Here is an 18,266-nt window from a genome sequence, read left to right as displayed (position 1 = left end):
CGTTCAGGAATTTAATGTATGATAAATTTTAATAGTAGCTACATATAGTTTCATGCACTTCTGTTGAGTGTTGATATGTTGGTCTTAGATATGGATACCTGCAGCAACAGTGAATCTGCACATTGAGTTAAAAAGTACGTGTTCCTGTGTTGCTAATAAGGCTGTCACGCAGGTTGGCAATGAATGACCGAGTTTCACAAGTTCTCGAAAATGGATTTTAGCATCTCCATGTAGTTCTAGGGAACGCGAAGAAAGGGCGCTAGCCGTCCTCTTCTCCACAAGAGCAGCAATCTTTCTGGGATTTTGTGGAATGTGGGACTAAAGGGTGAATTATTGAGCATTTCCTGCTTTCGTTGGTGTTACAACCCTTCCGGTTGACGGTCTTCCTTCCTCGGTTTAGCCGGCCGGTGTGGCTGTGCGGTTCTAGGCGCTACAGTCTAGAACCGAGCGACCGATACGGTCGCAGGTTCGAATCCTGCCTCGGGCATGGATGTGTGTGATGTCCTTAGGTTAGTTAGGTTTCATTAGTTCCAAGTTCTAGGCGACTGATGACCTCAGAACTTAAGTCGCATAGTGCTCAGAGCCATTTGAACCATTTTTGAACCTCGGTTTAGTACGTATCGACAGTCCGGACTGGGAATTGTAGTTCAGGTACAGGACCCTGTCACAGCAGTGTCTATGGCAAAGTGATCGACAGCTTCCTTACCCATGACCCCACAGTGTGATTTCACACAAGCGAAGTTAATGGTATGGCCGTCTTCATGCATCGATAATCCTGCTTGTCCACGCTACTGTTTGCAGCTAGATGTGCTGAACCAGGAGTGCCAGTAAAGTAACATCCAAGGTCACAAGCATATCATCGCTCATAGTTACTTGGTTACATGTTCCATAAATCATTTGATCTATTCCTTTATTGAAATAATGTGGAACGAGTCAATTTACAGTACTGTATATATGACTTGTGTTAACACATTTAGTCATAGTCCTGCAATTACACTTAAATAAGGCCCTTTTTTACAGGCTTCCAGTCTTTAATTACAATTTCGTCCTTGGAGTAGAAGGAGTTGTCAAGAAGCTATGATTTTAGGTTAAACTTAAAACTCGCTTTGCTACCTGTCACACATTTTATGTTATTGGGCAATTGGTCAAATTTTTTTTCTTGTTGTATACTGAACTTCTTTCTGTGGCGCTGACAGCTTTAATAATGGGTAATAAATCTCATTCTTCCCTCTACTGTTGTAGGTACGGACATCAATGTTCTTCTCAAAACGTGATGAATTATTTATGACGAATTTCTTTAACGATTACATATACTACAGCGCCGCAGTTAAAATGGATAGGTATCTACATGACTTTCGTAGGTGAATACAGCATATTATTCTTACTGCTCGCCGCCGGCCGGTGTGGCCAAGCGGTTAAAGGCGCTACAGTCTGGAAACGCGTGACCGCTGCGATCGGAGGTTCGAATCCTGCCTCGGGCATGGATGTGTGTGATGTCCTTAGGTTTGTTAGGTTTAAGTAGTTCTAAGTTCTAGGGGACTGATGACCTTAGAAGTTAAGTCCCATAGTGCTCAGAGCCATTTTTTATCTTACTGCTCGCTATTGTGCAATCAGTACTCTCTAACTGGTTGGCTATCCCAAAAGAATTGTTCCATAAGCGTTATCTTATGGAAAATATGTCAGGAGATTTATTCCTTTGTTTCCAGGACAAGCAATTATACAAGTAGCTGAACTTAATTGTTTGTATTCATCAATATGTACACAAATAAAATTGGAACAATATGCACTATCTACTGACTTCTGTTCATGCGGTCCATCAGTTTTGGAATGACTATTTGGTCCACGGAACTGAATATAGTGCTTTTTTTAAAAAAAATTAGAGAACCATTTACTAATCCTTTCAAAAACAACATTAACATAACCGAACGAGATGGCGCAGTAGTTAGCACACTGGACTCGCGTTCGGGAGGACGACGGTTCAAACCCGCGACGGCCATCATGATTCAGGTTTTCCGTGACTTCCCTAAATCGCTTCAGGTAAATGCCGGGGTGGTTCTTTTGAAAAGGCACGGCCGTCTTCCTCCCCCAACCTTCCGTAATCCGATGGGACCGATGACTTCGCTGTTCTGTCCCCTCACCAAAATCAGCCAACCAACTATTAACCATCGCTTGGGTTGCTATATATCTAATGGGATTTACTGTAACACTAGTATCGTCTGCAAACAGCACCAATTATGGTTGTTGAATGTTAAGTGGAAAGTCATTTACTTAGGAAAGGAATGGGAGTGGAACAAAATTGAATCCTGTGACGCTCGCTAATTATTTCTCCCGTCACTAAAATTTTTTACCCTTCCAACAATGAATTATTCAGCACAAACTTTTGCATTATGTTTGTGAAGTATGATTGAAATCTGTGCGTAAAACCATCAAACCTGAGTCCTGTGGTACTCCCTTAGTTAATTATCTCCAAGCACTAAAATTTTCTACCCATTCACAACTGTTTGAATTATTCAGCACAAATTGTCGAGTTATGTTTATTAAATATGTTTCAAACAATGTGTATATAAAACCATCAATTCCTCTGTTGTCGCATGCTCGTAAGTAACAAACACTTGTAGTGATCTTCTTTTGTGTAGGTACCGCAGTACGCGCCGCCGCCTTATGCGGCGTCTCCGTACGGCCCGTATCCTGGACAACCCGCAGGCTACCCCTATCAACCGCAGCCACCGCCCGGCGCCTACGCGCCCTACCCTCCGCCTCCGCCGCCACCGTCTACGTACGCCCCTGCGCCACCCACGACTCCACCTCCACCTCCGCCGCCGCCGCCACCTCCAGGCCCGCCAGCGCGGCCTGCAGCGTACCCGCCTCCGCCGCCCCCCGGCTACCCGCCGCGGCCTGACCTGCCTCCGCCCGGCGCCGCCCCCGGGCAGCCTCCAGCGGGCGCCTACCCGCCGCCCACGGCTCCTCCGCCGACACCGTCGCCGCCCCCGTACAGCCCAGAGGTGGGCGTCGACCCGCGGGCGTACCCAGGGTACCCCAGTTACTCTGTCGTCTACGACCCGGAGCGCCGCATTCTGCGATATCGGCCCAGGTACCCGCCGCCGCCGCCACTGCCGCCTCCGATATACGCTAGGCCCTACCCGTACTTCGTGCCTGGACCCTACGTCGATCCGCAGGTTCGTACAACTACCTACCGTTTCTGTATGCCCAATATAACTTCATACTTTTCGCGAGGAGCCGACCGTGGTGGCCGAGCGGTTCTAGGCGCTTCAGTCCGGACCGCGCGACTGCTACGGTCACAGGTTCGAATCCTGCCTCGGGCATGGATGTGTGTGATGTCCTTATGTTAGTTAGGTTTAAGTAGTTCTAAGTTCTAGGGAACTGAGACCTCAGATGATAACTCCCATAGTGCTCACAGCCATTTGAACCATTTTCGCGAGGAATGCTTGTAGCGCACTTTTCTGGTTTTCGGTATCTGGTCTCTAGCTGCCCAGCTATTTCGCCAAGTATGCATATATATAATTTATTTATAATTATACTTTCATTTGTTCTACTAACAGTGAATTTTTCATACATCTCATTATTTGAAGTTAAAATCTTCTGGGCTATTAGTCCGTGTCATGTTTCTTCTAAAATGTTCGACATTTCGACCCCTCTGCTGGGATCTTCCTCAGGATCTTTTAGTCTCCACTAATGTTAGATCATTGTCAGAGACGATTTTCTTTTTCTTTTTTTTTCTTTTTCTTTATTGAGTTTCGATTCCCCCCGAAGGGGGCGGGCTGGCAGCAGCGTAGTATGCCGCTCTTCAGCCTATAGACTTTGTTAAAAAGATGAAGAGAATAAATAATAAAAACAGGCGATAAAATCGGAGACTTAAATAGGAACAAGGCAAAAAAAATCGTGGAACTTAAAACATAGAACATAGGGATGATGATGCGAATAAAATACATACAAAGCAGACAGGTAAAATAATAGGCACACAATTAAAAGACATGGCGACAGTCTGGTTTCCGTTCGCAAAAGACATAAAATTCACACCCATCGACAGCATGGTTTCTGTTCGCAACACTAGAAAGATGAACAACACTGAACAATCACTGGAACATTGCACTAAAAAGTTGGCAAATGTGACACACCTCAGCCGAGAGCAGGTGAGGGGAAACTGGACAGATGATGGGAATAATAAAAAAGAGGGGAAGGAAAGGAAAAGGAAAAGCGAAGGGGGGATAAAGGAGCCTATGGAGGATGAGGACCCATAAGAGGGGTGCTGGGCAGACGCGACAGGGAGTGGGGAAGACAGAGGAGGAGAATACAAAGGGTGCTGGGCAGATGCGACAGGGAGTGGGGAAGACAGAGGAGGAGAATACAAAAGGACTCGGGGAGGGGGGGGGAGAAGGGAAGTAGGGAGAGATTTGGTGGGGAGAAACCAGAATCGAAGGGGGGGGGGCGAAGAGGGAGCCCAGGGAAAGGACAGAGGAAAGGAAGGAGGGGTGAGGATCAGAGTTGATAGGAGGGATAGATGGAGGGAGAGAGGGCATCATCCAGGAGGGGGAGTTGACAGAAGCCACCTTGGGAAAGGAGATGAAGGGTGTAGAGATGGAGGGTAGGGGGGACACAACAGTGAAGGCGTGGCAGGGAGTGGGGACAGGAGAGGAGAGGAGCAACCAGGGGGTGAGGGGGATCAAGGCGGCAGGAGGTGTAGAGTATGCGGATCTGTTCGAGGAATAGGAGCAGATGAGGGAAAGGAATGAGGTAGTAGAGGATCCACATGGGGGACAGGAGGCGTATACGGAAGGCTAGGAGGAGTGCACGACGCTCAAGGATCAGAGATGAGTGTCGCGTCCACTTATAAAGGGGGAGTTTTCTGACGTTCATGCTGGAGAAGTGATAGTATTGGTTAAAATTCATATGGCTACCATTGGTCGGCCATAGTCATAGGCTAATATTCCCGCTCTGATGCAGAAGAAGGGGCGTTGGTAGCTCATCTGTGGATACCACTGGCGGTCCATCGTCATTGGATAGAAAGGCACTATTCCACACTTATGCTGGAGAAGGATTATTGGTTGAAATGCCTGCTACTGCTATTGGTTGGTCGTCATCAGTGGCTGGATTCGAAACGGACAGAGCAAGAGAGGGGGAATGTTTACCCAAAATATTATTGTCCGCCGAGGTGACTCGCAGCGCGTTGTTTATGCCGCTCACACACCGCGGCCGCGTATTTACTTCCTTGATGGCGGGGAGCCACGACGCCGAAAGCCTATAGCCGTCCTCTCTATTGAAATTAGATGAATTCTTAGAAATTTCAACCGCTTCTCAGACCTTTCTTCTATAAATGTTTGTTCCTTTAGCCAGTAATTAAAATCGATGTCAGAGCCACAGTTCTCGTGATGTTCCGCTGCTGCCGATTTTGCACTTTTGTTTTAGCCGCATGTGCCGTTCGTGTTCCTTAATGCGTTCTTTAACAGTTCTTCCCGTTTTGCCTATATACACTTTGCCGCAGCCACATGACACTTGATAGACGCCTGCATTGTGGAGGTAATCAGGTGCATCCGTTTACCGTCGGAAAAAGTCTTTTATTTTGTTTTGACTAAAGAAGGACGTCCGAATACCATTTTTCTTTAAAATTCTGCTGATGCGGTCAGTGACCCCAGCAACGAACGGTAACCTGACGGAGTGAGAAGGCGGTTCCTTGTTATTCTTATTAGCGATATAAATATTCCGCTTAAAAGCTCTGTCGATTGAATAACTATCATACCCATTTGCCTTCAATGTCCTCTTTAAAAAATTCAACTCCGAATCTCATTATTTCTTACCAAAAATGTCAATTTTTCAATTTGTCTTTTATATATCAGTAGAACTCATGGACAATAAGTTCCGAAAGCTTCAATCATGAAATCGCATCCGAAGTGCCTAAAAAATAAATGTGTGACACTGCGTTCATGCCACACTCACTTTTTGAAGCAATACTTCAGTATTATCACAGTGAACAACTTTTCTGTGGATTCCTTTCAAGCTAACTTGAACGGGATACATCTAGAACGCTATGATATATACTCTTTGGTTTTATACATGATCTGTGACTCTGTTCCGTATCTTTCTTGTTTTGCCACTCTTTCGCCCGCTACAACTGACAGAATTGCGACTTGTGGTGCAGTTCTTGTATTTAATAATGGAAATGTAGGGAGGTTGAAATTATTAGAGAGAATGATCTTTAAGGTAGGAAATTTCACTCGAGACATCGTGATAAAAATAGATTTACAGCTCCTCTCTGCAGCTGAAAGATCAGTTGAAGACCTGGTAAAGGTTGCTTGGTTCATTTGGGGGAGGCACCAAACAGCGAGGTCATCGGTTTAGGAAAGGATGGGGAAGGAAGTCGGCCGTGCCCTTTCAAAGGGATAATCCCGGCGTTTGTCAGAAGCGATTTAGGGAAATCAAGAAAAACCTAGATCAGGATGGCCGGACGTGTGTTTGAACCGTCGTTTCCCGAATGCGAGTCCAGTGTGCGCCACCTCGCTATGTGGTAAAGGAAAGAAAGCAGAAAACAAGAGACCAGAAGAGAAGCCTTGAAGGGAAGGAGGACCCTGAGTATAAATCTGTGACCTTCTGAAAAGGTGACATAAGAAAACACGTTAGTTTGCTTTTCCCGAAAATATGTTTCTTAAAGTTTGTGTACTTTCTTCTCAGAATCTATGAAGGCTAGAATTATGAAATTTTGTACTTTTTTGAGAAAAAGGAACATATACAATTTTTCAAAATAAAATTTTTAAATCCCATAAAAATTTAACAGTAAATTTATTAATTTCATGTAAAGTATGGTACAAAAGTTCACTGGTATATCTTCAAAATTCTGTATCTGGTGCATCTTCTAAACTGTGTGTATTTCATATTCATTACATATTATCCCTACTTTCTTATTCTTATGCTGAGAATTCTTTTACGTATTTGGGTCCTCAGCCACTGTGAATTTCTTGAAAGAATTTATTTTCCTTCTTAGACTGTTCTAGTTTTGAAACTTTACTTCATAATTTAACGATTATCTGATTTCTCACCCTTGGGCATCACCCTTGTGGCGACAACGATGCCAGAAGTTACATCAGCTTAAAAAAAAACAAGAAACACAATCAAATATGTACATATATAAACATTTACACACCTCTGTTACTTGCATCACAGTCAAAACTTGTAAACATATAGTATCATACCAGTAAACCCGTCATTCACACATAAAACAGCTTCAAACGTATACTTACTTTACAGACGAGTTAATGTGTTAAATATCTGACGTTAAGTAAGTAAGAGGGATGGAGTCTAGGAAAGGATTGAAATTAAGGTTAAAGTTTGTTGAATGTTGGTAATTGCTCTTATTATGAACACTGGGCGAATATAGTGTTGGTGATTTGAGCCCCGTTTTAAGCAATCACATGTTTTTTCCTGCGTTTCAGTGTTTATGACGTCATATCTCCTTAATTACCTGTCGTACAATGATATCATTTTGCAGTTTCTGTGAGTGATATATGTAGGTACTGTCTGCAAAGTGTGTTGCGGATAGAGTTAGTAGTAAAGAAGTAATAAATTAAAACCTCATGCCTGATGCTGAATTTTTACTGCTCACCGTTTCAAACAGAAACTAGTTTTTCACACATCTAAATGATCTAAATGTCTATTATGTCACATATCCTGAAGTATATGAAGTACAATGATATAATTTTGCTTCTGCATTTTGTGGTGTATGTGGATGATGACCGCAAACTGAGTTAGTAGTAAAGAATTAATAAATTAAAACATCATGTCCTGATGCTGAATTTTTACTACATGAACAGCGAAAATGTAGTAAGCGATAAACTTTCTTCCTTTCATCATTTTGTAGTGATCGTCAGCGAGTGAAAGATTCGTAAAGGTTTGAGGTTATGTACATGATTTGCTGAAAGTTGCTAGTGCTCTCATTCCCTAACACTGGATGAATAAAGTCTGGGTATTTGCGCGCCTCAAGATAAACACATAGTTCCTTACTGTAATACTTGCCACATTGTGTTACACTGTTAATATAAGCTTATACATCTCAATGAGTAGATTCTGAGAGCATATTAAAGTTTTAAACTCGGTCGATAAGTACGTGAATTATTATAAAGCATTTTTTTTTGCCCCAATAAGGCTTTACATAGGCAACTTGCAATTGGTAACTGGTTAGAGATACGTAGTCACTTAGTAAAGCAGATATTCCACACATTTGTGTTCAGTAAGCAACACGTGACGGCATCCTTAAAAACTGTTTCTTATAACTATAGTAGTTACGGACATATCCTTAGAAACGTAAAAATATGAATTTCATCTGGAATTACCATTAAAAAACGTTATACTTACTATCTAAGACATGAAATTCGAGAGTGAAAAGGGAAAAGTAAGACCTTTACGAATGTTTTGTCACGTTATCAGCGTATAACGCATTGAATGACGTTTACGTATCGCAGATGAGTGGTATACGATGCTAAAATCTTACGATTTTTTACTGTGATGCAGGTAACATAGATGTGTAAATTTTTATAAATGTATATTTTTAATTTTATTTCTGGTTTCTTCTTGTTGTAAATTTTAGATATTGTGTTTACCACCAGGTAGGTTGACAATGGACAAGGGAATGAATTAGCTAATAACTAAGCCATGAAATGAGGTGATTATTTACAAGGTAAAACAGTCTCCACAGGAAAACGGCTTCCTTCAGGTTAAGGTGAGAGCGTTGATAATTTACAACCGTATTTCACTCCAGTAGATTTTATTGGGCTCATCATTGGAAATAAATAACTCAGGCAAGAAATTAATACTAAACATAAGCACCCAGCTAAAAAATGACTCCAAGCTGTTAAGCTGTGTAGCTTATATACTGTAACATAAATATAGTATGAGTGTGCAAACTTCTGAATAGAGTCCAGTTCTGAATTTTCCAACTGCAGTGCTCTAAATGTAATACGGAACGTGATCTAGTATTTGCTAACGAGGATTTGCTAGTCACTTTTCGAACAAACGAAAACTTATTAATGATTGCTTTTGTACTGCTGTAATACATGAATTTCGTACACTAAAACTAATACTGCAGAACTTCATATGTGTGTGCCTATCATGTTACATTAGACCGAAAATGGTAATTTGCTATGTGTTTCCCGAATTTAATAATTTTAACGTGAGAAGCTACTATCTGTGCTACTCGATATTTTAGCTTTCCGTTTAACGATCAAGACTTAGGAAGGCTAACTGTCATAGGTGAAAGCTACGTGGAAAAACTGACACTGCGTTGGAAATTATACAGAGACAGATACAGGATCATTGCAAGCTAAACACGTTCCAGACTTGTTAATCGTGGCCCTAAAATTGAACCTCACATGCACAACAGTCCATCTCTGTGTTCTGCAACAATGCCTGAAATCAATAATGTTGCTAAATGTTGACCAGAAATAAAGTTGCAGTGCGCTGCTATGCAGTGCCTGTTGAATAAATCACGCTTACATAGTTCTTTATATGGAAGCATTATGATATTTAAACACGGAAGAATGTTGAAAAGAACTTTTAACATTCTTAGGTAGCGTCGTAACTTATTTGTCTTGAGGTAATGTAGTAATGGGCAAAAATGTATGTTTCCTTTGAGCAATGCAGTGACGTTAAAGCTCACTAGAAAATATCTTTGGCTGTTCGTCGATGAAGCTGCAATTTCTCGGCCAAATCTGAAATCTTACTGTATGTTGTTACTCCCTAGCTATAGATCGGCCGGAATCCGCCGATACGCTATGACAGCGTTCTTAATGAAAAATGAATTGTAGCTCCGTGAGTAAGATTTCATTGAATCCCTTTGAAAGGAACATTAATCTTCCTTCAAATAAACGTGACCGTGTGTGATGGTTCCTGCTACCAACCCAGTTTGCATTAATTCGACCGACCTAGAGGACAGCGTAATACTTTGTATCATTGAGTCCCGGATACCCCAAAATAAATCACGAACACTTACCTTTTAATTACAAATTAGCCTGTATTTTCCAGACAATGCTTACCCTACAAAATTGTGAACGTTCCAATGTTATTTCTTGAGTTTTAATGACCTAACTTTCATTATATCAGAAATTTCGCAATGGCAACTCGCAACAGAGCTATATATTGACAAAAATTCTCTCTCTCATAAACCGCCTGATATCTTTAACATCTAGGATCCAATTGAACGCTACATGCAGCCATGTGTTTTTACATAACAGTGTTGTGAATCTAAGAAAGTTAAGCTTACTCACAGGCGTCTCTCTTTGACTTTGAATGATAAGTAACTTATTGATACAAAGTATTAAAGTATCTTCACATTATAAATAGATGCTACAGATTCTGCAAGTACTGAACAAGCTTAGAAGCAAATAGATATTACGTGTCAAAATTAGATGTTCCAGATCCCTAAAGTATTAAACAAGCATAGAAACAAACTGATATTTCGTGTCAAGATTGGAAACAGAGGCTATAGATCTCCGACTGTGCGTATGAACAATCCTTCGACACAAAGAATTTAAAGTTGTGATATAAGCATTTCCTTCACAGGTACGTGACCAACATGAGATGGCTACCAAGACAACAATGTTGTTCAAAAGTAATCGACTGCAGCAAATACAAAACATATGATACTTGTTACCTCACTCCATACATACAGACATGAAAACACAGCAACCGAAAATAAATCTCCACACTATAACCGCCAACAGAACAATAGCAACCAGCTTGGCTGGCAAGAAAAAAGTCACGTTACCTACACGAAACCAAGGCCCACGCACGAAACACTACCTCTGATTGCCAAAGACATTTACTCTACCCATGTACTCAGGGACAAAACTCTCTTTGGCAAACATTACAAAAACTACTACCTCTTCTCATCTTACAGACACCTTACACAGTCGCTGATGTATACCTATGAAGCCAAAGAAGTATTTCGGTTGCTGTACCTCAGTGCTTTCGCATCTTGTAATTTGAAGATGCATCTCCGTCTCTTGGAAGCATCTTGAGAAGCGTTCATAGATTTCCGGTTGGTCACACTTGTTTGTAGGAACATTCCCAGTTTGACGATTGCCTGTTGTTGACTGTAGTAGTGGGAACAGACGAGCCGTAGGTAATTTGGATCTGCCAGTTCAGAGGGGAGTTATTCGCTATATGGAGGGGCTAAAACTTCAATTCTGCTGGTATGTACAGGATAACACACGTTTCCATTTTGCATTCTTATGACTTATGTTGTATATCGTCCTGAAAGTTTTAACTTTGAAGGCCACGTTCTTTTAGGAATGAATGGTTGAACACTGCAAAGTATTTTTCCAGTCGTCATCCGAAAGGCAGTCAGGAATCGATACCATTCAATAAACGCTCCTTCAGTTACAGAGGTTCCGAAGTCTGTATAAACAGCAGTCGCCCCCTAAAACATGGGCAGCTGCGAGGAAAAGGGGGAGGGAAGAGGTGAAGGAGAGGTTATATGGTTTTCGGTGCCTACTACAAAACTATCGTGCTACAGCGCGCTGTATTGTTTGCTAGTTAATAAGTATGGAGATCATGATGCACTATTTGTCCAAATGTGTACTTTATTTAATTTGAAAACACAACATATTTCGTGAAGAAATGTTACTAGTATAAAGATCTAAAAACAAGGAGACCACTAATCATTATTTTGCATTATTTCACATACTAATACACGTGTAATCGGGACTTGTCTCTTAAAAGTATTATGCCATTAGGTCCAGTAAAAAATATGCAAGCAGTAGAAAGGCACTGCCAGACATAAAGATTCGCCACTATATATGTCATGGTCTAACGATTGTAGTTGCTGGTGACGCTTAACACACTCACAGAATTCTGTTCATTGACTAACCCTAGTCAAATGCCACTCGCTGACGAGAAATTGTAATACACTGTTACGCACAAAACAGTGCCAAACAACAATACAGCTGTCTCGAATAAAAATAATTAAATAAATCACACACTGAGGCAACTATTAGAGTTATAATCTCCATACTGAAATCTTGATACAGTTGCACCATGGCTTTTGAACAGATTTCCTACATAACGTTGACAACGAACGGAAACAGTGGCTACCGACTCAAATCCATTCTGAGAGGTATCAATCGATTCGCCTCTCGCATAATTTTGCGGTTTTGTTTTATCAAGTTCGGCAGAGTATTTTTTTCTCTGACTGCTTTTGCCCGTATTTTCCATGTTCATATTTTCCATGCCAGGGAAGAAGATAACGCTGGGAACCTGAATTGTGTGTGTTTATTGTGATCATAATTAAAACTGATAACCAGTACACGTGCCTACAGCGTGATACTTTCCACCGTGTACAGACTCTAGCGGTTGATCGATGAGAGGATATGGAAAAAAAAACAGGTCTAATGACCTTATGTCCGGAAATGCATGATTTGCATGCTAGAAACGATTTATTCAATCATGCATTGTTACAAAGACTGCGGTCTAATACGCACTGTTCCACGCAGCCACAGTTACAGTATGTGTTGAAAATGGTTTCCATGTGTCTCAATGCATGTGTGTACGCGACGTAGCATGTTCTGTCTCGCACGTTCACATCGGCCAGGCTGCATGCGAACAGTGTCAAATGCAGGTGAATACGCTGCTCCAGTCTCTCCACATCTGCGTTGGGTTGTTTGGGAGAAGAGACCAAACTCCACATCTGGAATGGGCTTTGCATACACGACACTTTTGAGATGGCCCCGTAACCAGAAATCACGAAGGTTGAGATCCGGTGAAGGAGCAGGCCAGGCAGCTGGACCTCCTCGTCCGATCCATCGACCAGGGAAGACACGATCGAGATTCGTCCGAACGTTAACGGCGAAGTGGGCTGGAGCACCATCATCTAGCAACCACATAACTCTTCAGAGTCATCAGTGGCACTTCTTCCAGGAGGGGAGTCAAGGTTGGTGTCTGAATATTTCAGGTTCGTCCCTCATGATTTCCTGTTTCCTGACAGGACCTCGTGTCAAACAAATGGCGAAACACTGTTGCAAACACTGAATGCTGTGGTTGCTGTAGGCGGGGATAGGTTTCCTGATACAACCTTGCCGACCGCTGACGGTTGCCTTTTGCCTTTCTGTAAGTAAATACCATGTCGGCAAGAGCTTCACCCGAATACGAAACCATTGTGTACAACGCTGTATCATATCCACTAAAAAGCGAGTCACCAAGAGAAGTGAATCGGACACAATATTACCAATAACTGTGGTAGGAGAGGCGCTAGGGCACGACGTTGAGGAACAATACCACCCTCTAGGAGGAAACCAGGTATAATGAATTCTACTGTAATTGATGAAAGTATGTGAATGCAGCTTGCCGCTAACTTGGTGTAATGTTTTGTCTGTACAGAGGTGTATCTGTCGCCTTTATTACCCCTTCTCTCTCACACACAAATCGGTAGAATACAGTTAGGGCCTCCTGTTTTATCTTGAGGCTGATCCGTGATAAGACAGGCAAACAATTATGCTAATGGAGGATTCTGAGTATTTTCTCGAATTTCATTCGCTCTCTCTCTCCCTCTCTCTCTCTCTCTCTCTCTCTCTCTCTGTCTCTCTCTCTGTCCTTTATCTGTGTACAGTTTTAAATATATTATTTCATTTACGTGGAATCAGCCCAATAGAATCTCTGGTGGAGCCCTTCGTCTTAATATTCAGCGGCTGGTTTGCTGGAAAAGATCTTTACATTTGTTATTATTGTTAAGCGCTGCATTCAGTTGGGAAAAATCGATCGTTTGAACAATTCGTTCATTTTTACGACAGATTTAGAATTTCAGATGTGGACGAAGCCTTTTTGGACGATTTTATCAAAACTCGGTGACTGCAGGCTCTCTTCGTCACAGCTGAAACTTCCCCACTAATTACAGGGCCAAGGCAATCATCAATGATTCAGACAGAGAACTCATTCGTCATTCACTCTAGAATAAAAGGGCCACAAACCTTATTTCTGAAGAAAATAGTATATTCAATCCATCTCCATTGCATGTTCCGTTTTCTGTTGATTCCAAGTCTTACTTAATTTTCGTTTACCGCTTTTCTCTATCCACCAATAACCCGCTAGTGGCACAAACTTTAATAGCTCGCTTTAGCGAGAAGAAGAGCAAATATGTCTCTTTTAGCAACCCGACAATCTTCCAACAGATACTTCCGAAGCTGTACTCCTTCTCCCTCTATAATAACCATGGAGAATACATCTATGTATCTCTGTTATTCCAAAGAATAATCTTACTAGAAAAATACCTTGGCGTCGACGAGCTGTCGGCGCATATATTACTAGAAATCCGATCAGATACTTCCAAAAAGTGAATAAATGTGGATGATTTGGTTGACCATTATTAATTATTGCGTGGTAGAGGGTAAATTTCCGTGGGGAGATTACACAGGCATACTCTAACTGTGGCTGCATGCTACAGCGCGTGTTAGGCCGCAGACTCTACAACAAACTGTGATTGAATGAATGGTCTCCAGCTTTGAAACCATGCATTTGCGGACATAAGTTCATTAGACCTGTTTTGTTCCACATCCTCTTATCGATTAATCCCTAGGTTTTGTACACGGTGGAAAAAAAAATCACCCTGTAGGTACATGTATTGATTATCAATTTCAATTATGATGACAATAAACAGACACAACTCTGGTTCCCAGCGTTATCTTCCTCCCTGGCATTGAAAATATGAACATGGAAAATATGAGCAAATGCAGGCAGAGAAAAGATACTCTGCCGAACTTGACAAAGCAAAACTACAAAATTATGTGAGAGGCGGATCGACTGATGCCTCTCAGAGTGGTTTTGGGTCGGTAGGAATTGAATCCGTCCGTTGCCAACCTTACCTAAGAAACATGCTGAAAAGCCATGGAGCAACTGCATTAAGATTTCAGTGTTCTTAATTTGCCCTTGTGTTTCTGGCAAGGGTCGAAGTTGATGTAACGTGGCTGGGCAATATTTTACGGAGTGACGAGGCACTATGCGACTTAACTTCTGAGGTCATCAGTCGCCTAGAACTTAGAACTAATTAAACCTAACTAACCTAAGGACATCACACACATCCATGCCCGAGGCAGGATTCGAACCTGCGACCGTAGCGGTCGCCCGGCTCCAGGCTGTAGCGCCCAGAACCGCACGGCCACTCCGGCCGGCTCACATTTTACAGTATTGGCTGAAGTGAATACATAGAACTAATGAATTTTGAGTAGTGTTAACTGCCCGTGTTGTGCACTAAGAGCCATTCTACTCGCCTTACGTGACTGCGTGGTGTGGATTCACAAGCACCTTTACACTCGTTCCGTTCTTCTTCGAAGAGAATGCACCAAGAGGGCCCGTCAGGTCTGCAGGTTATCGAGACCTCCTTGTACAGCATATGAGTCCTACTCTGGAAGAGCGCCACTGTGTGTAAACCACTGTTTTCATGCAAGCTGGAGTAACGCCTCACGTCGCTTGCAACCTTCCGCGAACGTGGAGATTTTCCAGATGCATGTTCTGCAGGATCACCTGATTTGAAATGGTATGATTTTCGTCTCTGGGGATAGGAGCGCGTTTACCAAGGGCACGTTCGGTCTCTGCCTGATCTGAGGCCAGTATACAGGAACACGTTGCCCGGATTCCACTGGGGCTGCTGCGAGCAACAGGTGATGACGTCGTTTTACAGATTCAGCGTCTCGTCGACGTCTTCAGTGCTCATACTGAACAAATTGTCTAAGAGGCTGTTAATAATAAAATCAATATTATGCCTTTCTCATTCGTATAACCTTTTCTGCCGACGTCATGTTCCCGGTCCATGACACATGGAAAAATTTCTATTCGTCTTGCTTGCATTCACAGCGTCGTATTTTCGACTGGTGGCCAAAATTGAAACTACTTTTTTCCCAGTGTAAATCGGTCCTACATTAACGCATTGACATATCTACGAAGTTTCGCTACTATACGACAATTGCAGCCCACAATAGACTTCTGTGAATAGCTGAAAAGTCTAAAACGTTTGTAAGGATGTAGCAGGGTAAGCTGTGCTGAGAAATAATTATTTACCAACAATTCGATACTTTGCGCTGTTTCTGAGTTAATAAGCATTGAAATTAGGCAATCAGGCTGTTGCGCACGAAAATTCAAGCGGTCTGCCAGATACAATTAATGGTTCAAATGGCTCTGAGCACTATGGGACTCAACTGCTGTGGTCATAAGTCCCCTAGAACTTAGAACTACTTAAACCTAACTAACCTAAGGACAGCACACAACACCCAGCCATCACGAGGCAGAGAAAATCCCTGACCCGCCGGGAATCGAACCCGGGAACCCGGGCGTGGGAAGCGAGAACGCTACCGCACGACCACGAGCTGCGGGCCGATACAATTAATGTCAGTAGTTCTCATAACGTAGATGATAGCGCACAAGACTGCTCAGCCTTTGGCTCAGGTTAGATCCTTATTACCGCCTTTCCATGTCCGCTTTTTGTATCTCTCTCTTTGTTCGGATTTAGGAAACCAAACGAAGAATACATTTGGCGACACCGTCTCTGCTTGTGTAAGCGGCTTGAATTTACAGGCGCAACTGCCATATTCACTCAATTCAATCTTACGCTACGGGAAAAACTCAGGTGCACGAGTGGTTTGCTTGATTTAAAAATTGCGACGTGTCGACTGATGACAAAGCTCGTTCTGGACGGCCATCAACTGCCCGAATCGACGAAAATATTGAATTATTCGAGTGCTTGTGCTCACAGAGCGTCGACAGATAATTGATCAACTGTCAGACATTAGTGGGTTATCAGCGAATTTTAACGGAAGATTTGGGAATGAAAAGGGCTGGTGCCAAGTTTGTTCCTCGGGTTCTGACTGACAATCAGAAAGAACGTCGAGTTCAAACATGTCGTTCTTTGAAACAACAGCTTGAAACTGATCCAGATTTTCTGTCAAAGCCAGAAACAAAGCAGTAGGCAAGTCAATGGAAGAAGTCATCGTCACCCCGTCCAAAAACATGTCGTCAAGTCGAACCAACATCAAAAAAATGCCAAGTCAAATCAAAGATCAAAACAATGCCGATTTCATTTTTTGATGCCGAGGGCGTTCAGAGTTTGTTCCCCCAGGTCAGACAGTCAATCAGAAGTTTTATTTGGAAGTTTGGAAGTCTTATGAAGTTTGTGCAACAGTGTTCGTTAAAAAAGGCCCGATTTTTGCACATAGGAGACTGGTTCTACAACCGCGAGAACTCACCTGCGCACGCAGCCGTCTTCGTTAGACAGTTTTTAGTTAAAAATGGCATCATTCCCATGCCCTAAACACAATACTCGCCTGACCTGCCTCCATGCCACGTTTCCTTTTTTCCAAGCATGAAAAGGCCCGTGAAAGGACACCGGTTTGACGACATTGAAGAAGTCAAGGAAAGAAAGGGGGAGGAGCTGTCAGCCATTTCTAAAGATTACAAAAAGTGTTTCGAACAGTGCAAACAGCGGTGCGACAAATGTATTAGTTGTAATGGAGAGTATTTTGAAGGGAATAATTTTGTTTTGTAAACAATTTGAAAATACTTAGCTTTAAGAAAAATCCGGATTGTTTTTGGATACCCTCTCGTAGTAGCGTTGGCTACAAGGGGCGCACCTCAGGCGGAAGTAATGGACCTACGGTGTGTGGTGTGGTGTGGACAGGTGTTGGCGCCGCAGCCGCTGCCGTACGACATCCCGCAGATCCAGCACCGCACCGGCGGCGCCCGCTCGGCCGTGGGCACTCCCCGGGAGCTGATGCCCGACGAGTACCGAGAGGCGCTCTTCCTGCGCATGCTCGCTGCGGTTCGCGCAGCGCAACAGCAGCAGCAGCAAGCGGCAGCCTCATCCTCATCCACCACGCCGGTGAGTCGCTCCGTACGTCCACACCAGTGCCAAACACACGTGGGGAAATATCCCTTGAGGGGTACTTGCAGGGTGTAAACCAGTCGTTCCCAACCTGAGGGTAATTGTTCCCTGAGGGTTAAAATGAAAACTGAGGGGCAGAAACAAAAGGGTTCAATTGTCGTTCGATCATGACACTGGACTATTTTTAAAGATAATTACCGTTATCACTATTTCTCAACATTTTAATACCGATTACATAAGCCACCAATAATTACACTACTGGCCATTAAAGCGAAGCTCGTTCAAGGTCACGCGCCAAGATGGCGACGCACACAGCAATGAATAGAACCCACCCAGCCCCCAGGAGTCAGTACACCCGCACCCATTAATGATAATGATTAGTGTTTTTAATTAAAAAAAAAAT

The 18,266-nt window shown here is 42.8% G+C and overlaps 1 protein-coding gene across 1 annotated transcript in view; it reads left to right on the top strand.

Annotated features, from left to right (window-relative positions):
- Positions 1-18,266, top strand: part of LOC126144409 (uncharacterized) — a 122,687-nt gene that overhangs the window by 87,356 nt on the left and 17,065 nt on the right. The window contains exons 7-8 of the mRNA XM_049915489.1: positions 2,637-3,176; positions 17,660-17,860. Coding sequence (XP_049771446.1) covers positions 2,637-3,176; positions 17,660-17,860 — 741 coding nt within the window. The remainder of the gene's footprint in view (positions 1-2,636; positions 3,177-17,659; positions 17,861-18,266) is intronic.

Source organism: Schistocerca cancellata, chromosome 2, assembly GCF_023864275.1.
Source record: "Schistocerca cancellata isolate TAMUIC-IGC-003103 chromosome 2, iqSchCanc2.1, whole genome shotgun sequence".
NCBI lineage: Eukaryota > Metazoa > Arthropoda > Insecta > Orthoptera > Acrididae > Schistocerca > Schistocerca cancellata.
Note: the sequence above shows the minus strand (reverse complement) of the source record. Positions and strands in the feature narration are given on the sequence as shown.